This window comes from Stigmatopora argus, chromosome 4 (assembly GCF_051989625.1).
Source record: "Stigmatopora argus isolate UIUO_Sarg chromosome 4, RoL_Sarg_1.0, whole genome shotgun sequence".
Taxonomy (NCBI): Eukaryota; Metazoa; Chordata; class Actinopteri; order Syngnathiformes; family Syngnathidae; genus Stigmatopora; species Stigmatopora argus.
Genome location: NC_135390.1, coordinates 23,067,558 through 23,093,251, shown reverse-complemented (window position 1 = coordinate 23,093,251; position 25,694 = coordinate 23,067,558). Strand labels below are relative to the sequence as shown.

Here is a 25,694-nt window from a genome sequence, read left to right as displayed (position 1 = left end):
CTATGGCGCTATTCTACGTAGGGGCGGCGGCATTTATGGGCGCAAAATCGGGGAGGACCACCCCTGGCGAGGTACGTAGACGTACGGAAAAAAAGTGCAACGTCCATCCCGGGGTGCAAAAGTTTGCACCAATAGCCAAAAGACCGCCCACTCTTGCTCATTTGAGCGGCGCCGAGAGGGAAAGTCTACTCGCTGGCGGACGGACGGGCGCTCGCGCCGCCCCCGCTCGCTCGCTCGGGGAAAGCCGTGGTTAAGCGCGAAGCGGGGGGCTTTGTCCCTCTCTCCGAGGCCTCCGACGACACGGCCCCCGCCGGCCATTGTGCGGCCGGCCGGTGAAAGGGCCCGACGGCGGGGGGCCGCGGGGCCGATTCTCGGCCGGCGGGATCTTTTATGCGCTTCTTTTCCTCCTCTCATCCAGAACAAGGAGGTGTCACTTTGGCCTCCCGCCACGCCGTTTTGCGCTTTGAGAATGGACGCCGTCCGCTCGGGACCTTTCGGAAAAGGAAGGGGGGGGGCGTGGTCAGGTCTTGGAAGCGCCCGTCCGGCGCTTCATCAATCAGCCCATGCGACGCTAACCGTTCAGTGGTTCCGATCGGCGGCGGCGACGTTTTGTTTGAACTATGTTTATTTTAATTTGCTTCTTAATTGTGATTTGGAGTCGATGGGTGGGGATTCAATCATGGGATCGCTCTCCAATCCATTCTAGCCCACACGGATTGGACGTGGATTCTCCCGCCACTTACTCAAATGATGTCAAGTGTCTTTAACGCTAGCTAACGCCGTAGCATTAGCCTTTCGTTAGCCTTGCGCTAGCCTTGCGCTAGCCACCCAAGCGGCTTTTCCCACAGCTCATTGCGGCCAATTACCGACTCCATTAGCGGGAGTCGGAACACGGATGACTTGAGAGGGCCAATAAAGATCTTAAACCTGTTGGGACCGGGGAGGGGGGGGTGCCTCCACAGGGGCGGGGGGGCTTCACAGACGGGGGTCCAGGGGTCGGTCACTCGGATCCGCCCGCGCCCTGCGAACGTGCGACAACGCTTGCGTTTTGCCCCACCCACCACCCGCACAAAGTCCCCACCCCAGCTGTCCGACAGATATACATACACACACTTTTTTTTGTTCGTTTTATAATATCTTTCGTGTCATTTGTTGGATGTTAACCGTTATTATTTCCATTGATTGTTATGTTCAAGATCCTGCTGCGACCTTTAAGCCGAACTATTTTGTAAAAGCCACAAAACGGAATTCCAGTGGACAACTACTTTATTTGAATTCATTTATCTTTGATGATTCCCCTTCATATCTTTTAAATTTCATCTGTTTTGACAAGTAGGAACTCAATAGATAAATAATAATTGATCAAATCGACATTTAAACCCCCCAAATATGTTCTTATTAAGCTCCACGGATGGTTTTTCATGAAGAAAAGATGTGCAAAAATGCAATTGTCGGACAAAGTTTTACTTACTCCAATGACTATTTTTTTTTCTCTCTTTCTAGAGTCGTCCCCCCCCCCTAGTCTCCCTCCCTCCCTCCCTCCCTCCCCATTTCGCTCATTTCTGGTAATGGAGGAATGTCACGTTCCCACTCACTCTCCCCGGGGCCCCAGGCGGAGGACAGATGTGGAGGCCTTCCTTTCCCAGCATTCCCCGGGGAGGGCAGCGACAGGTCTTAACACCCTCCAGGAGGGAAGATCGGCCCCAAAACAAGGCCGGAGTGGGGTGGGGAGGGGGGGGGGTAGTGAAGTGGCGGGGGGCTCCCCCGTTATTGGCTCAAGCCATGCATAAGTAATGCTTTGTTTGGAGCCGCCCAATGGACTGGATTCCACCACAAGTGGGTTATTGCTCTTCAAAAGAAAGGTCAACGCATCATGGGATAGGGTAAGCACATTTTTCAATTTTTTTATGTCTTTTTTTAAACACCAAACAGTGTCAAGGCTGAACGAATGAACGCTGAATGCTGATCAATTCCTAGTCGAAGCACAAAAAGAGCTTTTATCGCCCCTACCAACATGGCCGCCCCTCGCTCACGTTCCCATCCGAGTCAAGGCGTTGACTTGACTTTACCTTAAAAAGTTGTGACGAGCCCAGGCAAATATTCCATTTCCTTTTATCGGGTCCCCCGTGTTTGGACACCGAGCTAAACGTCGGACGTTTTTTTGACCTTACCGGGACGTGACGTGACGGCCGTGGAAAAAAGTCGGGGTTCCGGCCCCCTCCGTCCCACTGCGTCCCCCTCCGGCGCCCTCCGGCCAGACGCGCCGCAAATGTCACGGCCCTTCACCGTGGTCGTCCGGTTATTCGGCCAGACAAGACGCCACGCGCCGAGCCGGCGGCGCCGACGTACGCGTGCGCCCGTTCTTTTCTGATGTTTATGTGGAAAGTCAGCGACAGGGGTTGGGGGGAAAAAAACTATAAAAAAAAAATCAGATTCCGACATCCAAGTGGCACTAAAATGACACGAGTTTACGCCGCTCGCCCCATCCAAGATGGCCGCCGGTTGCGCACGCCGGCGTGAAAAAGATGATGGTGGACCTCAATACTGAGCACTTGGTTCCGTGTGACTTGAATTAGAATCAATGCATTGGCTTGGCTGGGAATTTTGCCCCTGCCAACATGGCTGCCGTGGGGGCCATCTTGGTAGGGGCTAAAAATCTGCACTGCATTTCCCAGGAAATTCTTTATTGTTGTTGTTGTTGTTATTTCCAGTTTTTAAAATGGAATTTGAGCTTCTTAAAAGTCATTTTACAGCACTTTTGGATTGAAATTGTCCACTTTTGCCAATTTGCCGGATTTTCAGTCTCTATTTTCTCCCAATTTCAACCACGAAACACAAATGTAGCCTTTTAGGATTCACCCTTAATGTCATTGGAAAGCCAAAAATTCCGGTGCCGTCTGTAAAAAAACAAACCAAAAATCCTTCCGTCTCGTCTTGCCGATGAGTTTGTGTTTGATGTCTTTAATAAGGAACCATACATATTAATGTACATATATATACATGCAAATATGTAAGATTATAGCTGGAATTTTCCGCTTTGAATTCCGACACTGGGGACCTACTGGGATGAATTTGACAGACGGCCGCTTTATTGGTGTCCTCGTCGTTCTGGGAAGCCGCTGTTTTTTTTCAACAGCGGGATAAAGCGTCCCGTTGTTACGGCGGCGGCGCACACAGCCCCGATTCTTCCCGTAGGTCGGGATTGCGGGCCGGCGGCCGCGGCAATTACCGGCGAGGCCGGAGGTGACGCGCCCCGACAAAGAAGTCCGTCAAAAGTGGCCGACGCGCCCCGACAAAAAGAAGTCCATCAAATGTGGACACGCCGGCCGTTTGTCAGCCGGCGTCAATGGGAACGCCACAAAAAGGCACGCGGCGGGAGGGACATAACCGGCCTTTTCACACGCCTAACCGCCCGCCCGCCACACTGAGCGCATTGTGTCCACGCGTGAGGACCGAGCTGAAAGTTGCGATCGTTGACGTCCAATCCATTTTTTTGCTTTAAAAAAATGCAACCTGGTTTATAAGCTCATTGGGCCTAGCTTCCAAATCAACTGAACGTCGACTAGCGTCTTGGGTCGTCCCCTCCGGAAAAGGTCCAACGGCAACGACGACGACAACAAGGAAAGAACAAAACAATAATAAGAAAAGCAAAGGGCGGTCCGAGCACCTAAGCCTCGGGGACCCTGGGGGACCCACGGGTGCCCTCGGGAGGGGGGCGGGGGGTCTCCCCCACCCTACCCCCACCCTAGAAACCCGATCCGTCGGCATGCAGCGCGGAATTCTCTCCGTCGCCCTGACTTTTGACCTTTGGCCTTTTTGGCAGCGCACGCAGGAGAAGATGAAGTGCCCGAGCGCCTCTCGCCCCACACACAAAAAAATCCCCTGTTCCGAGCGTTCTCCCACGCGCTCGTTCGTTCGTTCGTTGGTTCGCTCGTTCGCACGCACGCACGCACGCATGCACGCACTCGCCGATTGACTTCCGGGACGTCCGTCTTTCGAGAAAACGCACCGTGTTAGCGAAAACAAAGGCCCGTTTGCCATTCAAAATATCTCAAAAGTTGCATTGTTTTGTGAGAAAAAGTGACTTATGTAGCCCACACATATGCGCTATTCTTAAAAATGCCATTTTAATCTTGTATTCTATTGAAGGGTTACACTCAACCATTTCCTGATTGCGATACCTAGCGGTGCAATATTGCTAATATCATTTTTTTTTGTCATGCATTTTTCAAAACTCTATTTATTTATTTATTTATTTCAATTTCTTCTACCTAAAACTACTTTGACCATTTTTATGCTAACACTGGAATGTAAAGTCAATGCTATCACTAGCTGACTCTCTGGCTCCCTTTGACGGCGCTAAACGTCCAATCCATTTGAAATAGGAGGGTTGCTATTCACCTATTTGCTCCCATCCTCCCGTTTCAAGTGGATCGGACGTCCGTTCACTGGGAAAAAAACACGACAGACTTTTGCGAACTCCCAAAAAAAGGAAAAAAAAACACGACAGACTTTTGCGAACTCCTTGAACTCGCCATCTCGGAGCGCCCTTTCCAATTTTCTGCGACGAGCCATCGTCAAAATGTCAACAAAGCGAGCGCTCGCCGACCCGTCGGCCGTTCATCATCGACGCGACGTCTGTTTTTGACGCCGGCGTCCATTTTGTCCCGGGCCGAACCTCCGAAGAAGCGCTTTGCAAGCTCCAGGCGAAGAACGTATCATGACTGTGCTCTTTAATGACCATTTTTGCGCCAGACCGTCGTTCCTGTCAACTTTGAGGAGGAGGAGGAGAAGAATGAAGCAATAATTCATCGGTAAAAAATATAATATATTGTGGTGAGTGCCCCAAAATATGTATCATAATGCTTTGTGATTGAACGAGTTGAATTGAATCGAGAATTTGAAGTTCTCCATCAAATGACTTTTGCAGGCGAGTAAATGAGCGGCGATAGCGTGTGCTTTCAAGCACAACTCATTTGCATGAAGTAACGGAGCGTCGGCAAAAAAAAAAAGTTGCGCGGGAGGGACACCCGCCCACCCAAAAAGTGTTGCGCGCTGATCCCTTGACCCCCCCCGTCAGAGAAAGCCTTGTTCCGCATGCCCGCCCGCCGACGCGCTTCCTGTCGCCGCTCCCAAGAAGAACGCCAGTGGCCAAATCATCAATTTAATATTTGTTTTTCATTTTAAAGAGAAACGAATATGTTTGGCAAGTATTTTTTTACATTAAATCTATATAGATTTTGTTTTATTTAAAATGCCAAACATTTGCTAAAGTATTTTTTAACTTTTAATTTATTTTTATTTTTTTTGACATTTAATTAAAAAAATTAATCTATTTTTGAAAATCCTAACCCACTTTCTAATTTTATAACTATTAATTTAAAATCCCAAACATTTACTAAAGTATTTTTAACTTAATTTTTTTAAAGCAGAACATTTGCTCAAGTATTTTTTAACTTTTAATTTAATTAAAACATTTTTTAGACTTTTTATTAAAAAAAGAAATCTATTTTTGAAAATCCTAACCCACGTTCTAATTTTATAACTATTAATTTAAAATGCCAAACATTTGCAAAAGTATTTTTTAACTTTTAATTTAATTTAATATTTTTTAGACTTTTTATTTTTAAAAAGAAATGTATTTTTGAAAATCCTAACCCACGTTCTAATTTTATAACTATTCATTTAAAATGCCAAACATTTGCTCAAGTATTTTTTAACTTTTAATTTTAAAGAAAAGCAGATTGTATAAGTATTTTCAATTTTGGGACTAAATAGGCTGTCCAAAATCCTCCATGAATGCTAATGGCCGACGGGTCGAGGGTGGGGGGACGGGGAAGACGGGGGGGCGCTTGACCCTAGGGTAAGCCGCCCTCCGGTAGTTGCGAGCGTGGCATAATGGAGCCCCCTCATTTGCCGACGGGGGGGTTTCTCATCTTTGATGCTTGGCGTCCGCTAACAATGCGGCCTTTTTGCGCCGGGTGACAAACGGCCAGCGGGGGGGGGAACGGAGGGGGAGAGGGGGGGGGCTTCAAACCTTAAACCTTAAACCTAAACGGGGGATTAGCCGGGCTAACTCCTCACTCATCTTAATTAGCCTTAATCAGAGAGGCCAGACCTTTCTTTGGCGGCAAACGTCAACACGATGACGTACCGACGTCCCATCGCGCGGCGACCCATCATCCTTGTACCGTCAATGGGAAGTGAATGGCTTTCCTGCCAACCCTCCCGCTTCCGATGGATGGGACAACGGTGGACCACGCGAGAGAGAGAGAGTGTCCATAGCAGTAGCACTGGAGAAATAAGCTAGTTAGGTCTTGAATTGTTTTGGATAGGAATGTCGCCGCGGGGCGGCCATCTTGGTAAGGGGCCGTGAAAGCAATATTGGAGATATGATATATCACAAACTCACAAGTGTCGGAAAAATTGTTGTTTTTATAGGTTGAAATCTTGCTGGCAGGCGTTAGTATTTTTATTTTTTTGTGGTTGACGCAGTTTATTGTCGTTTTCATTTGGAAAGGTACAACAAGCGAGTCCACTGGGTGAGATTGGATCTCTCTTTACACCCACATTTCCTCCGCCGGCCACTTTTTCGGCGAGGTTAACCCCGTATTGTCCCGGAGGCCCCTTTGGAGCCGGTTCAAGTGACGACACCCAATTTGCGTAAATCGGGAGGGCGGACGGGACGTCCGTGGCCGTCAATGGAGGCGCCTCATGTAGACCGAGCGCCCTGTTAACCGTGAGCCGGCGTTTGTTTAAAAACTTTGCGCGGGGACACCTGGTATCACTTTATGAACCCTGGGCTGTCTTGACCCCGAGGGGCGGGGCCCGCGCCGACGTCAGTGCCGGCCCTTTGAAGCCACGCGATGACTTTAGCATGTACGCTGCCCCCCCCCCAGCTCTCGCTCGCCTCCGCCGAGTCGGCGAGCGCCGAAAGGTCAGCGCTTGGTCACGCCGTTTTATTGGGGAGGGGAGCGGGAGAACGTGTTAAAGACCACCGCCTGCGTTTTTAAATCCAGGGAAGGGGTAGTGGGGGGGGGGTAGGTTTGGGAGGGGGGGTATCTGGCCGCCCAGCCCGTTTCCACCTCGAGCGAATTTAGCGGGACGGCTTTAAAGCTCGTTTTGGGGAGGGCATCGTTTTCAAGCCGCTCCGTCCGAGTTCTAGTCGTGGCTCCAAATGGCAAAATCTGTGGAAGCGGTTTTCCCAAATGACGCCGCTGTTGACTCGGCTGTGCCAAAATGGCTCCTCGTCAGCGGAAAAGACGTCTTTTGAGGCATTTTCAGCTTATTTGGGGGTCTCCTCGTGATAGGCACGGCCCCCTCAAATTGCGTTTTGCCGAGTCCAACGGGCTCCAAAATTCCTCCACGTAAGGACGGCGCGGCGGGCGGGATTAGCGCCGATCACCGTCTGACGTCACCGTCGGAGAAGCCTAAGTGAGCCGCCGATTAGTTGCGGTCATCCGGGATTTCCGCAAATAGGACGCGTAAGAGCGGGCTGACCTTTTGCTGGCGATGTTTGGGGTGGGGGGGGATGCAAGATGGACGCTCGCTTGACTTTTTGCCCAAAATACGGAATTGATTTGGATTGGATTGGACGTCTAGCGCGTGTTAACGCATCCTTGTGGCCCTGCTATATCATGAGTTTATCATCATTGTCCAATTTGGCGTCCCATTTTAAATGGATTGGACATCTAGCGCCATCAATGGCGGACAAAAACCGAAAGAGAAGCCGCTTTCACGTTGACACGATCATTTTTGAAAGAAATAAGCTCATTGACAGACTTTGACGGGAACGTCGCCCCTACCAACATGGCAGCCGCGAAGCCATTTCAATAGGAGCGACGACTGGCCGGCCATCCGTCCAAACTCCGTTAGCGCTAGGTGAATAAAACACTTTGGGGGGGGGGGGGTTATAGTTCACACAATAGATGGATAGATAGATAGATCTTTTTTTTTTCTTCTTTTTTTATGAGAGTGACATTCCTAGAGTGGTTGAAACAGAAGCCCTTGTTTAAAGGTGCCCCCTCCCCCGACCCTCCTTTTTTCATCTTCCTCGTTTTGGAGCCCGGGGTGAAAGGTCGAGACCCCCTCCAGCTTCAGAGACATGTCAGGTCAGGCAAGCCGCATAGCTTTCCCCGTATAGCCGCCAGTGACCCCCCCCACTCCCCTACAATCCCCCCCGCGACAAACCGCCTCACACACGAGGTGCGAGAGCGCACGTGACGCCTTCAAAGACGCCTTGGAATTTTGGGACGCCCGAGCTTTCGCCACGTCTTGCCAAATTTGAGGATTCAAAGCCACTTTAAACTGGCTTTAGGCTCGTTTTTCTTTTGTTTTTTCGTTAAAAAAACCATAGAAGAATGCACTTCAACCCGCTATGGCCGACCTCTTGCGTCTTCACCTCCCAAATTTCACTAAAACTTCACTTGCGTCCGTCCAAAACGTCCATTTCCCTCCCGTGAAAGTCACTAGCGCGAAAATTCCCAAGACAGCACGGGAGGATCCCAAATTAGCCCAGTAAATAGAGGCCCAAAAAGACGGATGTTCCTACGGCGCCCGTCCAAATAGCCTACCGGGCGGCCACGTAGCAAAATGGATTGCGACGGGGCGAAAGAAAACAGCCAAATGATTTAAGCGGCGCAACAGCAGGAAATAAACGGCGATAAATCCAAAGCGTCAGGAAGCAATTAGGACCGACGCCATCATTCCAGGGAACAAAAAAAAAAGTGTCGTATGAAAACAAGCGTTCTGGCAGAGTCCAGCGGACGATCCGCTGCCAAATGTCACGGGTCGGGAGCGTCCGGCGTCCACTCGGAAACTGCACCTGGACACGTTTTGGGGAAATGTTTTAATTCGACTTTTTTTGCCACATTGTATTGACAAGAATATCTTTGACCAGAAAAATGTAGCGACTAACGCTAGAAAATGCCTTATCTGGAGAAATGGCATGTACGTTTTTCATCCCTTCCTGTTCATTTCAGGGTATGAGTTCTTCTGTGATTGGCTTTTTTGACTCCAAAAGGAATTGGACATCTATCTTCTGGTCACTTTCTGAGGAGCTTGGGGCATTCACACCTCACTTCTTTATGCATTTTGGATGACTTTTTGTCCATTTTAGGCCACACAGTATGTAAAGACAGGGGTACCTCTACTTACACATCTTTCAGGTGACTAAAAAACTTTTGTAAGTAGAGGTACCACTGTGTATACATACTGTGTGGCCTAAAATGGACAAAAAGTCATCCAAAATGCACAAAGAAGTGAGGTGGGAATGCCCCAATCTCCTCAAAAAGTGACCAGAAGATGTCCAATTCCTTTTGGAGTCAAAACAGCCAATCACAGAAGAACTCAGTGGTGGGCGGTCAGGGCCGTCAAGGCCTTCTCTGCTGGCCTAAGAAATATCTGAATCATATGTTATATTTTGTCCATCGAAACTTATGAAATAATTCCAAATGGTCTGTTAGCTTCATTTCCCCCTGGTTGCACTGCTTCCAGAAGTGTGTTTTCATATTGAAGCATTTAACCAATCACATTTCAGCCATTATTTGTTGCCAGGGTCCGAAATCTGCCTCAAAGCCTTCACAATCGGTTCTGCAGGCTCTGCCGCATTAAACAAGCGTCAATAAGACTTGCTTTAACCAATCAGATTTCGAGTTGGCAACACCACAATGCATTGTCGCAGGCCTAGGGATACGTCATCGCTTTTACCAACTATGATTGGCTAGTGATTAGCCAGAGCTACCAAACTGTATTTGGAGCGAGCTGCACAAGCAAATATATTGTGGGTGTTGATTTAAAGGCATTTTCAAGACGGACTATGCCAGAAATACGACAGGACAGGCTCAACTTTCAGCATTAGCTTCGATGGCGATAGAAAAGAAGGAAGAAAGAAAGGAGGATGGATATTGTGTACAGTTAAAAAGGATTTTTGGGTCGTCAAATATGGCTATATTCCTAAATAATATTTCAATTGTGGACCCGGTTCTGATATCTGAAAAGCTCCAGTGTTTGTATTTAATCACTAAATGCTGCTAGGAAGTGGATTTTACCTGTTGAGGGCGCTACGAGAAAATGCACGCACCGCCACTGGAAGAACTCCTACCCCGAAATGAACAGGAAGGGATGGAAAACGTACACGCCATTTCTCCAGATAAGGCATTTTCTAGCGTTAGTCGCTACATTTTTCTGGTCAAAGTTCGCCCGATATCATGTTTTTATTCACAAACGACGTGTGGCAAAAATCCAAAGCGTCAGGAAGCAATTAGGAGCAACGCCATCGTTGCTCTAAACCTTGAGAACAAGACTCGTGGTATGAAAACAAGGCCTTTTTTATGGGGGGGGGGGCTTTCTGGGGCGTATCTGCCAAGTGTCACAGGTCAGGAGACTGGCCGGGGCCGACGCTGACTCGGCAGATGGGACCGGACCGGCGGGCGGCCGGGCGGCCGGCGGATAAACAAATAACCAAATAAATCTTGGGGACAACGTCGGGTGGTGGTGGGGGGGGCGATGTGGGGGGCGGGGGTGCAGGAACCGATAAATCTCGCCTCTCGCTAACCTCTTAATCAACCCCAATCGGCCGCGAGGAAACCGCCGCACGTGCCCGGGAAACGCCGACGCAGGAAAAACGCTATCCATAAAGTGGGACGTGTTGACCAAACTTGCTGGACTGAGGATGTGTGTGTATACGTCCATTTCTAATAGGTCATTCTAGCATAGAAATTGTAGTCATTGAAGGAGAAATAAAATGACTACATTTTTTTTTTTTTAAGGTGGCCCGGTGGTCGAGTGGTTCGTGCGTCGGCTTGACTTTCTGGGGTCTAGGGTTTGATGCCAGGTGGGTCCTCACTGTGTGGAGTTTGCATGTTCTCTCCCCGGGCTTGTGTGGGTTTTCTCTGGGTACTCCGGTTTCCTCCCGCATTCCAAAAACAGGCATGCTAGGCTAATTTAGCACTGTAAATGGTCCCTGGCTTTTATTGGTTGTCCTTTGTCTCCTTGTATCATTTCAGCCAGTCAGCTGGGATAGGCTCCAGCACCCTCTGCCACCCTTGTGAGGATAAGCGGTTCAGAAAATGAACATTTCAAATAATAACAACATTCATTTTGGACTCTCTTTCCATACACGCTGTACTTCTTTTTAAAGTAAATGAAAAAAAAAAACAATATAATTCCATTGCTAATCATTTTATAATCCTAATCGCTATGAATTATTTCAGGGTTAATCGTTTTCGATAACAAACTCTGCTTTTTCCCATTTATTTTCAGTATGCAAGGGCCAAACATTTGCTGGAGATTGGACGTCGGTCTTCTAAATGCGGCGTCGTCCTCGGAGGTCGCGACCTGCGGCCTGCGCCTTTTTTTTTCTTTTTTCTTCTTCTTCTTCTTCTTCTTCCCTGGCCCGGCCCCCGGCGGATTGAGTTTCACTTTAATTATTAGCCCCGGCTTGGCCGAGGGGAATCCCCCTAATAGTCCGTCGGGGGGCTAATTGGCCGCCAGGTAAGGTTACATGTGACAGCAATTAAGGCCAGCGACTTTACGGCCTCTGGCCAGGCCGGCCTCGCTCCGGGCGCCCAGCCCCCCAAAACGCCACGACGCCCTCGCCTCGCCTCGCCTCGCCTCGCCTCGCCGTGGGCGGCGGGCCGGCCCCTCCTCATGCCCCCGTGCCAGAGGTGACGCCTCTTACCCGTTTTGACGTGAAACTGGACGCGCGCGTGAATTTAAATGGCGCCACGGCCCGAACGGAACAGCAAATCGGCCATTTTGGCTCCAAACGGCCATTCATTTGGCGCTTTGACGTTCAAAATAACCAGCCCCCAACAGCAGTTTTGCCGACGGACGGGAAAAGGAATGTACATAGAGACGAACCAAAAGGTCTAAAAGAGGCAGCTATGGCTGAAACAGAACAGAAAATCGGCCATTTTGGCCCCAAGCGGCCATTTTGGAGCATTTATAGTGACGTTTTGCTATTACAAATAATGAGCCAGCCCGGTTTTGCCGACGGACATGAAATGGAATGCACGTGTATATCGCGCTGCAAAACTTAACGGGGGAGACGCACACTGACGTAAAGGCAAAGCATAACAAAGAGGGAAAAATGCTCAGACGGGGGTTGCTTGACGAGACGATGGCGAACACCTGGGTCACTCAGAGCCAGAAAAGACACAGCAGGTGAAACGCATTCGTAATCACGTCACCATTTGTGTCATCATTTGCCATTTTGGCTTGAAGCTGCAAGGCCCGATGTCCGGCAGAAATGTGGCAAAATCATCAAGCATTCCCGCTTCTTGTTCATGACCTTACCCACAGTAAAAAAACAAAGCCCCCTAAAATCAACATGGGCTCAAATGGCCGACAGTTTTGCGGGCTCCCCCGCTAATAAATGGCACCTTTTGTTGACCGGTCGTCTCCAAATTGAAGTTTTTATTTGTGGGAGCAAAACCACATGGTTTTTAAAATGGACATGATACTTTGTTTTATCTAATGTGCCTGAAAAATGGTCAACCATTTGAAGTATCATAAAAATGGCGAACCAAAAACCCTGCAAATGTCATGTTTAAGCGCCATTGACGGCAATAAACGCTCCATTTATTTGGACTCGCAATGTTAGCTTTCATAGATACTACATTTGACCTACTGATTTTATGTTTTGTTTCCAGCGGCTGTTTTTGTGACTCCATTGGCTCCCATGAAACGATAAGAATATCAATTGCTTCTCCTTGGTGCAGATGAATGTTTAATTTTGTTGTTTTTTTTGAGGGGGGGACATTTTTCGCCACTTCATTTTTTTTAATTGCCAATGGCAAATTTACTTTCATTAATGAAAGTTTAAGTTCTCCCTGATGATTGGGCCTGTTTGGATATGGAACTCATCCCCTTATATGGGTGTTGGGCTGGAAGGGGCGGAGTCAAGGGGTGTCCACCCCCCCCTAAGGAGCGCGCTTTGACTCGGGAGCCATGCATGCGCTTGTTGTGGATGGAGCTCGCTGCTTTTGAGCCGTCTTTTATTTGAATGCACGCTAGAGAGCGCCCACTCTGTCGGGAAGGAGGTTTGGCAGGAAAGTGGGCAGGCGAGAAGGCGAGAAAGCTTCCACTCACTTACTTCCCGAGTCAGTCAGTCAGTTAGTCGCTTGGACGGACGGCCGGCCGGGTGGCATCGAGGAGAGTTTGTTTCCCCGGGACGCGGACGCGGACGCCGACGCTGACGCGGACGCGGAAAAGCCCAACGATGCGTCCAAATCGATCGTGAAGCGGAGTATTGTGGTCGCTGCACTCTTGTTTGTTTGTTTTATTTTGGGGGCTCGAATCGGGACGCCGGTTCCACGAATAGGACGCGTTTATGGATCGGCGCGCGCCGGCCGGCAGCACCGGGACCACCACCACCACCACCTCCACCACCACCTCCTCTTCCTCCGACGCTCCTCGGCCATGACTCGCCAGAGCCGGCCCTCCACTGAACTTTGATCACCGGGAGGGGGGAAAGTGGGCCAAGCCAAAAAAAAACCAGCCAAATCCCTTCCGATCCAGTTTTTCCCCCCGCTCCAAGGTCGTCCTGCGGGGGAGCGTAGCATGGCAATGGTAGTAAACCAGTGGTCAGAGAACATTTCCGGCGGCGGCGGCGGCGGCGGAGGAGAGCCGGGCTCCCATTCGCATTCGCTCTCGCACTCGCATTCGCACCCGCAACTGCAGCTGGCAGGACTTTGCGGGCAGCAGCAGCAGGAACCCGGCGGAGGAGGCGCTCCTGGGACGCCCACCGCCTCTGCCGCCACCGGTTCCGGTTCTGGCTCCGGCTCCACGCCGGGACACGAGGGCCTGTCCGGGGACAAGGTGCCCAACGTGGACTGCATGGTGTGCGGGGACAAGTCGAGCGGCAAGCACTACGGCCAGTTCACGTGCGAGGGCTGCAAGAGCTTCTTCAAGCGTTCCGTGCGTCGGAACCTGTCGTACAGCTGCCGGGCCAACCGGGACTGCCCCATAGACCAGCACCACCGCAACCAGTGCCAGTACTGCCGCCTCAAAAAGTGTCTCAAAGTCGGCATGCGGAGAGAGGGTGAGTTCAACTCACTTTGCTTTGATTATAGTTTAGTATATACGTAGTTGTATTGCGATTTCTATTCAGGCAGACCCAAATGGTTGGGTGGGAACCATTGATATTATTCCCACCTGCAAATGTTCCTCCTCAAAGTTGTGTCATGCGGGCGCTTATTCTATTTTTTCGCGAAAGTTCACATGACCAATGAGTTTTTAAAATGAATTGGACAAAAATATGAAGCTAAGAATGCTAAAATCATGTGTATGCTAATGCCAATGGTCAAAATTGACCTGGATAAAGTGCTTGGAACGTTAGAAAAATGCCCTAAAAATGTACAAAACAAAGGCATAGATGGTAAAATAGCACAAAAGGCGTTAAATGATTGCACAAATTGACCAAATTAAAAGCTAGAGAACAATAGTTTTAGGCCCAAAAAAATAAGCTGAAGTAAAAATTGAAAATGAAATGAAAAGCTGAAAAAAAAGTCCAAAACAAGCGTGAGAATGGCATGAAAAATATAAAGCAAAGCTCCGAATGGAATGACCGCAAACTCGATGAAAATGTGATAAAAATGAAAGGACAACAATCCAGCAGATTGAAAAAGCAAACACGAGGCATCATCTGGCTCCCAAAATCTCCCACTTTTGTCCCCGGGGGGGACCACGTCCAGTGTGACAGCTCCTGGACTCGTCTTAAAGGGCCGGAAGCCTCATTTTCAAGCTCCGTTCAAAGGCCAGCCAGCCAGCCAGCCGTTCACCTGAGCTGATCCCTGCCGCCTTTCCAGGTCACGCTCTCTCACTCTTGTTGCCGTGCGTGCGAGAGAGTGCCACGCGCTCTCTCGCACACTCTCTCTCTTTTTTGACGTGCGTGCGAGAGAGAGAGAGAGAGAGAGAGAGAGTGCCTGGCGCTCTCGTGCGCATCTCGCACAAGCCAACTCGGTCACGCTCGTCCCCGAGGAAATCTCCTGATGAGCTGCAATCTTTCCACTCCATTAAGATTAACCCCCCCCCCCCCCCCCCCCCCCCCCACCAAAAAAATCCCCAAATGTAGAGGAATGCAAAGCCAAGAGCGTTAACCCGTCACGGGGCGCTCACCGTCCACGGCGCCGGACGTCCGACCTTTTTCGCGTGGGAAGGAGCATTGGTTTTTCAGGTTTTTCAAAATCAAGGCCATCCAAAAAGTTTTTGGCAAAAGCGTGCGTTTCCTTGCTCGTGGATTTTCATTCATTTCCGCGGTCAATTCCCGCAAAAAAAATGACCATTGGCTCCTCTCCCTTTTCAATTTGGACCTTAAAAAAACTTCATCGGCAGTCATATTTAGGAAAACAATTCTCGATTTAACTGTTAGGGACCCCTAAAATGATGAGAAAATGTACCCAACTTCAACACAAATTGAGCCCGTAAGTACCGTATTTTCACGACTATATGGCGCATTGTATTTTTAGCCGCAGTGTCGGTAACGAGTGCTATTTCATTATTTTAAACACACAAAGGACGCACCTTTTTTTAGACGCATATATGTTATATATTATATATGAATATCTAACCGCAATAGCGCTGGCTACCGGAAGAAGCCTTTTTCCGGTTTCCGGTGCGCAGTGACTGCTGGGATATATAGTTCTTGCACGCTACACCCACATGCTAAAAACACGTTTTTAAAAAGGCAACGGAAGCAAAACTGAGTTGCGTTGTACTTTAAGCATTTTACAACTTACTCACGTCATCATCACCCACAAATCCATCAAAGTTCTCATTTTCTGTGTCCCCCAAATAATCAGGAAATGATACAAAATACATGGGAAGGTATCGGGGAATTCCCTAAATAGAAGAAGCCACCAAAAATCCACAAAAAGTGACCGGAAAATGCCCCAAAGCCGAATTCTAACCCAAAACACGACAGGAAGGCTAAAAGCCAAAATAAAGTGAGCCTAAATCAGTAGAAAGCACCCCACAATTGTCCATAAATGATGGCAAATGAAAGGGAAAGTGTCCCCAAATGAATAGAAAGAAAGTCGCTCCCCTCCAAGTCCAAATGGATTGGACATTTGTGTTGCTAAAATGCTCCAAAATGATCAGAAATGGACCCAAAGGCAACAGAAAATGAACAAATCAACAGGGAATCATCCAAAAAGTCCAGGAAGTGACCCTTGAATGCTCAAAGGTGATAACAAGTCACCCCAAAATGCCTTAAAATCAAAAGGAAGCGAACAGAGGGACCCTAAAATGTCCGCAATAAATCCAAATCCAAATCCAAATAAAGTGATACTACATATTAAATGGTCAAAAGCAATAGAAAGTGACCCAGCGACGCTAAAAATTCAACAGGAAATGATCCAAATGTACAGGAAGTCACCCCAGTTCAAGAGAAAGCCACCCAGTAAATACTGAAGAATGTATTTTCTTTTATTTTTGAATGTAGGTCACCTCCAGAAATGTTTTCACATGAAGCCAAAGCGGCTCTCGAGCACTTGTGTGACTTTAAGAATCAAATCAGGTGGCCAATGGACAATAAACAAGAAAGCGCGAGAAATGCCCCGAGATGGCAAATGACAGTCACAATTGTTGGAATAAAAAAAAGAAATAAATATAATCAAAAATCTTTTGGGCTCGGAGGCGTTTGAGGTCGGCGGGATTAGCGGCTGTCCTCAAATCCTCTTTGCCGTCCGCTTTTAAAGCCCTTCCCGGGGTAAATAAACAATGTCCGCACGAACGCCGCCACATCATTATTTCATGACCGCATCCACGCTAAATTGAAGGCGGGTGGGCGGAGCTTGGCGGCCCGCAGTCCGTCAAGAGATGTCGGAAGCCGGGCGTCGTCGGCGTCGTCGACGTCCAATTCCTTTAGAACGCCAGGACAAAAAATGCTTGGCTTCAAGCTCATTTTGTCTTCAGTAATAACACCCCATGCTGAAAACAATCCATAAGTGGACGCACACGATTGACTGGGGCGCCCCACCACGCCCAAATGAAGCGGTGTGCCGTCTCTGGCCGCCATTTTGTCACGGATAGCGTGAAAAATGACCCCCTGGGGGCAAAAGGCGAGCATCGTCAGCGGGTCATTTCCCACCCCTGGGCTTCCCGGAACCTTTTGCTCCTCCGCCGAGCCACGGGGCAGGCGCTCTCACCCGCCCTCCTCACCCGCATAAAGGCGGCCTTCATGGGCCCGCCGTGGTGACAGATTTTCTCTCCTGAATAATTAGCGCGTGGCGGCGTGAGGCTAACCCGGATCGCTTTGACAGGCGCTAAAAGTTTAACGGCCTCCTCGTGCGGAGACCGTTGGGGTGCCTCCTCCTCTTCCTCCTCCTCCTCCTCCAGCCCGGTCCTCGTCCGACCTCTCGCAACGGCGCCTTGGCGGGGCGTCCTCGCCCGACCCCGTCCTTCCCGTGTTTTGCCTTGGCCCGCCGGGCCCGGAGAGAGACGGCGGGCGAGGCTAGAAAACGTTAGCGTGACAAGTCGCTGGGAAGCCAAAGTAGTAAACAAAAACACGCAGCTCGCCGCAGAACGCCGCTCGTGTAATATTCATGAAGAGCGTTGCGGCCCGTTTTCCAATTGTTACCCCTCCGCTACTAAAATCACGTGACTCGGATGGGTGAGAAATCGCGTCTGGACGCGGTATAAAGTGTTTTCATTTTTGAATTCCGGTTTCCGAGCGCCGGTCGCCCTACCCAAGATGGCCGCCAGCCACGCGCGATGCCCTCCCCGAGATGTTGCTAGATGTCCAATCGTGTGACCTTCGATGAGTCTTCTCCTGGGAAGTGAAATGACTTTTTTATTCACTGCCAACCTCTCGCTTCAAATAGCTTGGACATCTAGCGCCATCTATGGCAGAGGAGACAGTTGGCATTGATCAAATAATTGCTTAAAGGGAAAGTCGTTGGGTCTTCATTTCATAAACAATGCGCTGAATCGGATGGGAATATTGCCCCTACCAACATGGCCGCCGCCCCAATGCCTTTCCAGTCGTGTTCTTTGGCCAGCCATCTTTTGCCGTCCTTTGATTGGCTCGCACTTGACATTGGAGCGTGACTGGCGTAAATTCCAGCCGGGGGGTGGGGGCCATTTTGTTTAAAGAATGAAAGTTAATGTTTAACTCTTTGTTACTTCTTGGAATACCCGCACTCGCCCACCCACCCAAACAAACCAACCCACGGCCCTCCTCCCCGAATGATTGACGTGGAAATGCGCTAGCTCGGAGTCAAATTGAAGCGTGACCCCTATGGAGCCCACGCCGCGTGGCAGAATACGGGTCAAGCCAAACTAAAACATTGACCGCGCACCCACTCGGTGCCGGAGTCCAAATCGGGGGGGCCCACGGGGGCCGACGGGGGTCGGCCCCATCGCCGACGCCACTTCGCTCGCCGTTAGCGCCGCCATTGAAGGCGATATCCACCCATGCGTATTTGGGAGGGGAATAAAAGACCCCCAAATGAACAGGAAGTGGCTGAGGAATGCCAGAAAACCAACAGAAATTCTCAATGTTCCATTTTTTTTTGGAATAAGACGGCTTTTATTTGCGTGCCCATGGCTTTCCACTTCCACTTTGTCACGTTAGTTTCCCCTTGACAAGAAAGGAAGGACGGACGCGTGTTGTCTTTGGCTCGCGTGCGTTTAAAAATAGCCGCCGTGTCTTGCGCGCTCGCCGTCTAAAGGAGTGGTCCGTGCCAGCCCGCCGTCCCTCCCTCGCTCGCCCTCCGTTTTACTAATTCATCGGCCCAGAGACGGGAGCCCCCCTTTCTCCGTGACTTCCATTTTTTTATTTTTAACTCATCGCCTGACATTATCTGAGATAGACGTTCTATCCGCGGGAAGCGGGCGACCAATGAACATTCACCACTGGGAAAATTGGATTAGTGATGGCAGCATCCACAGGAAGTGATCCACCCATGGCGCCAAATCGATAGGAAATGACAACAGAATGTCAACATGCCCCAAAAGCAACAGAAAGTTAACCAGGAATGCCCCCAAATCAATAGGAATTGAACCTGGAATTCCCTCAGATCAATAGGAAATGATTTAAAAATGAACAGGAAGTGACCTAGAAATTCTGGAAGTGGTCCCGGATTGCCCCAAAATGAACAGGAAGTGACCTAGAAATTCTGGAAGTGGTCCCGGATTGCCCCAAAATGAACAGGAAGTGACCTAGAAATTCTTCCAAATGGACAGGAAGTGGTCCCGGAATGCCCCAAAATCAACAGGAAGTGACCTGGAAATTCCTCCAAATGGACAGGAAGTGGTCCCGGATTGCCCCAAAATGAACAGGAAGTGACCTAATGAAGTCGTGAAAGCGTTGCCGCGCAGCGTTATTCATTGATGGTACTTAAGTAATCATTAGACGTCCAATTCATTCCAAGTGGGAGGGAGGGAGGGAGGGAGGAAGGTCGCTTGCCCTCTGAGGCGTCCTCGGTTTTTGAATTCCCGGAAGGGCGGTAGGAAAAGTTCTCCTTCGGGGAACTTTAAAGATCACGCTTGCCGCGTTGACTTAGCGCAGCTGCGTCCGACATTTGTGTAACGCGACACTGACCCACCGACCGACAGGTGTTTTGCCAACATGTGTTGGCGTCATTCGCTCGGTCATTTTTATCTAAAGAACGCGTCGGCTGTTTTCGAGGAATTTAAGAAAAAATATTTTACCTGGGGGTGAAGAAAAAAGCGAAAAATTCCATTCAATGGATCCATTTTTCTAAATCAGGCCAGAAAAGGAACTTCCAGCAGTTTTGACACACTCATTAGGCGATCAAATGTTTTGTCAAATCAAGTCTACCGTGCAACTATTAAAATTGAACAATTAATGAAAAAAGTGAATCTTCGGTGTCCTTTAAGGCGCAGGTGTCCAAGTGGCGGCCCGGGAGCCGGATTGACTCTACAAAATATGATTGGGAATGCGAATGGTCATTTGTCTCTGTGTGTCCCGCGACAACCAGTCTAGGGTGTAGTCTGCCGCTTTTGGGCACACCATAATGCAATAACGTGTACGTTTGTATGTTTTTGGCAGCCGTCCAACGCGGACGCACGTCCAACTCGCAGAGCAGCCCGGGACAGTACCTGAGCAACGGCGGCGGCGGCGGGGGCGGGGCCGGGGCCGGCGGGGGCGAGGCCTACGGCGGCCAGACCTACCTGTCGGGCTTCGTGTCGCTGCTTCTGCGCGCCGAGCCCTACCCGACGGGGCGCTACGGCGCCCAGTGCGTGCAGGGCAACAACCTGATGGGCATCGAGAACATCTGCGAGCTGGCCGCCCGTCTCCTCTTCAGCGCCGTGGAGTGGGCCAAGAACATCCCTTTCTTCCCGGATTTGCAGCTCATGGATCAGGTGTGGGAGGAGAAACATCCAAATCCAAATCAAAAATCAAAAAAGTAACGCACTCTGCTCTCCTCCGGTCCACAGGTGGCGCTGCTGCGCATGTCGTGGAGCGAGCTGTTCGTCCTGAACGCGGCCCAGTGCTCCATGCCGCTCCACGTGGCGCCCCTGCTGGCGGCGGCGGGCCTGCACGCCGCGCCCATGTCGGCCGAGCGCGTGGTGGCCTTCATGGACCACATCCGCGTCTTCCAGGAGCAGGTGGAGAAGCTCAAGGCGCTGCAGGTGGACACGGCCGAGTACTCCTGCCTCAAGTCCATCGTCCTCTTCACCTCCGGTGAGTCACGAGAATACACCCCTGGTGTAGACCAGGGTTGGTCAAACCGGTCTTCGAGGGCCGCTGTGGGTGCTGGTTTTGGTTCCAAGCGATCCAGCAAAGACACTTTGACCATTGAGAGTTCTGTAGAAAATGAGAAGCACCTGACTGCAATCCACCGATTGCACTTGTAGGAGACCAGATTGGTGAAAAGGTGTCCTCTTTATGGGTTGGAATGAAAACCCGCACCCACTGCGGCCTACGGTGGAATAGTTTGCCCTCCCCTGGTGTAGAATGTGGAAGCCAGTCCAGTTCAGTCCAGTCCAAGACTTTTTTGGACCTATTTGAAACGTGGGTGATTGCAGGCTTTTGACCTTTTTGACCCATTGAAGAGCACCTTGATGAAATGGGACCATTGAACATGTGAAGACGTAGCATCCCATAAGACTTGGAATTCATTGAACAGGCAGGCAGCAGTGGGTTGCGCTTTTCATTCCAATCTCCAAAGAGGAAACCTTTCCACCATTTTGGTATGTTTCAAGTGCAATTAGGGGATTGCAGTCAGGTGCTTCTTGTGAGCTAACGTGAGAGCTAACGTGGGAGCTAATGTGGGAGCTAACGTGGGAGCTAACGTGGGAGCTAACGTGGGAGCTAACGTGGGAGCTAACGTGGGAGCTAACGTGGGAGCTAACGTGGGAGCTAACGTGGGAGCTAACGTGGGAGCTAACGTGGGAGCTAACGTGGGAGCTAACGTGGGAGCTAACGTGGGAGCCATCGCACGAGCCAGGGAGATCTTTTGCTTCCTTGGTGATCCCATCTATTATTGAATCATCTGGCCAGCTAAATTATGCATGGCGGCGGGCGGATTGGCTACAGCGCCCTCGCCAACCCTAGTGACCTACATCTGCCCCCCCTTCCGTATTTTTTTTTTATAATCTATGGTCTGTTTTTAATATTTGTTTATTCATTTACAGTCATGCATAAAAACTGAATGCCAATGATATAAAATAACCATAACATCAAATAATAATAATAATTCAGAAATAAACTCAAGAGGCGACCTTGGTTGTGTTTTTAACATTTTAAATGAGTACATTTGAAATTAAATTACATTTCTAAAATAATATATACTTTCAAAAGGAAAAATACTTGAGTGTTTCCACCTGTTTAAAAATCGTAGTCATGATCATAATCATCTGAAAAAAATTTCAATTGAAAGGGGAATGTTAAAAAATGGAGGCAACGCCGCCAGCCCTCCCTGTCCAATCGGACGGGCCCTCGCCGGCAGCCAACTTACTGTGGCTCCGACTCGGGCACGCGAAGCGGCTTTTTGGGGGGACGGCCGGGCTAATCTCTTTGTCACGAACATGGCCGACACGCACGCGTGCCAAACGCACGCATACACACACACACACAGACACACACACACACACACGGACACACACACCAAAACTCCAGCTGTCCTCCGAGCCAGCGTGGAAATACCGCAGTGATTCACGCGGCTTGACAATTTTGTTGCGGGGGTGCCGTGAAAGGGCGCTGTGACAAAAAGGAGCCCCGATGCAAGCTGACAGGTTAAAACCGAGCGAGGGAAGGAACGGCAGGGTTCACGTGGGGGTCACGCCCCCCCCCGTGCCCCCCCAAAAGCGTCTTTGTTTGGACTTCACACGGCGCCAAATCCCTGGCGCTCGCCCCCCGACACGACACGAAGAGTGTGAAAAGTGTAGCTAGCGCGCAACGTAACCCCCCCATCCATCCATCCATACACACACACACACACACACACACACACACACACTGCCCTCTTTGGCGCTCAGCTGTGCGGTGGGGGAAGGGCCGGCGTGGACCACCCGGTGGGAGGTTTCCTCATTTCACCAGTAGGGATGCTTTGGCTCACTTCCTGTCGATTTTCTGGTCATTTTTGGTTCATATTTTCTTGATTTTTCAACTTTTTTCAGGCAGTTTTGCGAATTTTTCAATTCATTATGGGTAGTTCTATCAAAATCGGTGGCCTAGTGCAGGGGTGTCAGACTCGGGTTGGTTCGCGGGCCGCTTTAACGTCAACTCGATTTCATGTGGACCGGACCATTTTAGATAGAATATTTAGATTTTTTTATATAAATGGATTAAAAGAACTGGATTAAAAGCCCTGAATATTCCGTTTTTTTATAGATCTAAAACAATGTTTATTTTATCTTTTTTAAATATATTTTTAGATTTTACAAAATGATTTTTGAACTAAAAACACAGAAAAAATAGATTAAAAAAAGACAATTATTGATTTAAAAGGGGGAAAATCAGGAAATATAATATACATCTATACTCTTCATTTTAATTTGATCCTAAAACAGAAAGTCGGCATTCACCATGTACTTTCTCGGGCCGCACAAAATGATGCGGCGGGCCAGATTTGGCCCCTGGGCCGCCACTTTGACACGTGGCTTAGTGGAAGAGTGGTTAGCATGTGCGTCTCGCCGTCCTTAGAGGGAGGGTTCAATCCCGGTGGAGGAATGGTTAGCACAGGCGCCTCATAGTTCTTAAAGGTGGGTTCAATCCCCAGTGGGTTGTGGCTGTTTGCAGGTGTGGCTTTTCTCTGGGTACTCAGATTTCCCCACCAAAAAAACATGCATGCTAGGCTAGCTGGATGCAAACGCTCATAGCTAGTGGCAATTTAGCATCCAATTAGCATAGCAAGCATGTTTTGGGGATGTGGGCGCAAACCAGAGGAAACCGGAATACCCGGAGGAAAGCCAGGGGAGAACATGCAAACTCCAAACCCAGCTGGAATCCAGCTTTCGACTCCAGAAGTGTCAGGCCGACCCGTTAACCAGCCCACCGTCGGGCCGCACAGACACAGAAAATGAATGTGAAAACTGAAACCTTAGCACTAAAATGGTGTTTTTTGTGGTCCCGGTAGGGGGCTTTGTTTGTTTTCCTTCAGTTTTCAGGGCAGAAGTGTTTCATTTTCTTGATTTGTTCTTTTGTTGTTGTTGCCGGTTAGACGCCATGGGCCTGTCGGACGTGTCTCACGTGGAGAGCATCCAGGAGAAGTCCCAGTGCGCGCTGGAGGAGTACGTGCGCAACCAGTACCCGGGGCAGCCCAACCGCTTCGGCCGGCTGCTGCTGCGCCTGCCGTCGCTGCGCATCGTGTCGTCGCCCGTCATCGAGCAGCTCTTCTTCGTGCGCCTGGTGGGCAAGACGCCCATCGAGACGCTCCTGCGAGACATGCTGCTCTCGGGTTCCGGCTACAACTGGCCATACGTGCCGGCCGCCGCCGCCGCCGCGCAACGCGAGCGGCCCGTCTCGCTGCACTACAACGACGGCGGGCCCTGAGCGGACAGAGATCCCTGCCGGGGACGGCGACCCCCCCCCTTTTCCTCGGGACTAAAAGCGGGAAGCGGCGGGACGGCGCGACCGATTGAGGCTCCAAAAAAAACAAAAAAAACGGGAATTTTGACGGTGCCAAAATCACATTTGCTATTTTGGGACACCCACCGGAATTGGGAGTGTTTTTTTTTTCAACGTGGAAATCACCAGCAGTTTTATCAGGATGAAAATTCAGACGAAAACGGCAAAATATTCTGTCGAGAAGCCCAGTCATCCAAAAAATGTTTTTTTTTGCAGCAGCAAATTCACTTTGAATTGAGAATTTTTTGCAACACACTTTTTTGTTTTTTGTCACAGATTTTTTTTCCAACTACATTCTCAACTCAATTTTTGCCACATTTTTTTTATTTTTTATTTTTTTTGCACTTGTTTTGCAAATAAATGTTTTGCTGGGTTTTTTTTACCAGTCCATTTTTCTCAATTAATTTTTTACTCCTGAAATGTCCACCATTTTGGCAACCCAACTTTCACCTCTGAATTTTTGATTTCTAAAGCTGAATTTGTTATTAAAAAAATAATCTGTTAGAATTTTGATCCTGAAAAAAAAAAATTCTGTCCGAAATTCAAACTCCGGTGGCAGATTCATTTAATTTCATCATTTTATAGACAAAAGTCAGTCAATGGAATCAACAATTTTTTTGTCAAAATGTGTCCTAGGATGGGTCAGCGACCGATCCGGGACGGACTCCATTTGGAAATTGCATTGTGAATGTCCTGCGTGTCCTCGATGGGCTGGCGACCAGTCAGTATTCCACAGAAATTCAAGGCACTTGCGTCCATTCAAACGGGAAGTCGTCACGCACGTATTTTTACACAACGATGGTCACCAGTATTTTTTTTCTTTTTTTGGTGGGGGGGATGCGTTTTTTTTGCAAACTAGCTGTACTTGCCTTAGAACAAAATCACATTTATCTTATGACTGTGCCATAATGTGTGGTTACCTGTTATGACAGGTATTAACTCTTTGACTGCCGCGGACGGCCGGCGACGGACGTCCCGCCCGGGATTGGACGTCTATCGCTGTCCGTGGTGCCCCGAAGAGTAAACAAAAACCTCAAGTGTTGGTTCCGCTCGGATGTTTTTTTTCTTCTTCTCATGGCAAATATTTGCGACTTTTAACGCCCAAGTTTTTTTGTTTGTTTGTTTGTTTTTAAACGTTCTGACGGATGTTTTTTTGGCGAGGCGACGTCGCGTGTCCTTTCTGGTCTTTTTTGGTGGTCGATGGCGTTTGTAAAAAAAATTAAAAAGACCGTTTGTTGAAATAAAATTTGGTTATTCACACTGTAGTCTGATGTTTGTCACTCATTGGACCTACTGCCAATTTAAGGTGTTTTTTTCAGCATTACAATTTCTCAAAAAAATGATAATTTGGGGGGGGGGCAAGGTCATTTATAAGTCAGGCTGTCCCTTAAAAACATGAGTATTAAGGTGTTTCTGGGATTAAATAAAAATGTACGTATAGCAGTGGTGGTTCGCCTGAAAGACCTCTGATGTCTTAAAAATATCTTAATCATAGACTGGTGTTAATTATTTGACGTCCATTCATAATTATTAAATAATTATGTCAGCTTCCTTCCATTGCTTTTCCCCCAGTTGCGCTACTTCCGTATTGTGTCTTCATATTTAAGCATTTAACCAATCACATTTTGAGCTCATATTTGTTGCCAGGATCAGA

General features: G+C 49.0%; 1 protein-coding gene across 1 annotated transcript; it reads left to right on the top strand.

Moving 5' to 3' along the window:
• The first annotated feature begins 1,545 nt into the window (after positions 1-1,545).
• On the top strand, positions 1,546-25,305 carry nr2f5 (nuclear receptor subfamily 2, group F, member 5). The gene is made up of 5 exons (XM_077598966.1): positions 1,546-1,883; positions 11,263-14,044; positions 20,018-20,331; positions 20,407-20,653; positions 23,634-25,305. The coding sequence occupies exons 2-5, from the start codon at positions 13,564-13,566 to the stop codon at positions 23,963-23,965; spliced, it is 1,374 nt and encodes a 457-aa protein (XP_077455092.1). The 5' UTR covers positions 1,546-1,883; positions 11,263-13,563; the 3' UTR covers positions 23,966-25,305.
• The last annotated feature ends 389 nt before the right edge of the window (positions 25,306-25,694 follow it).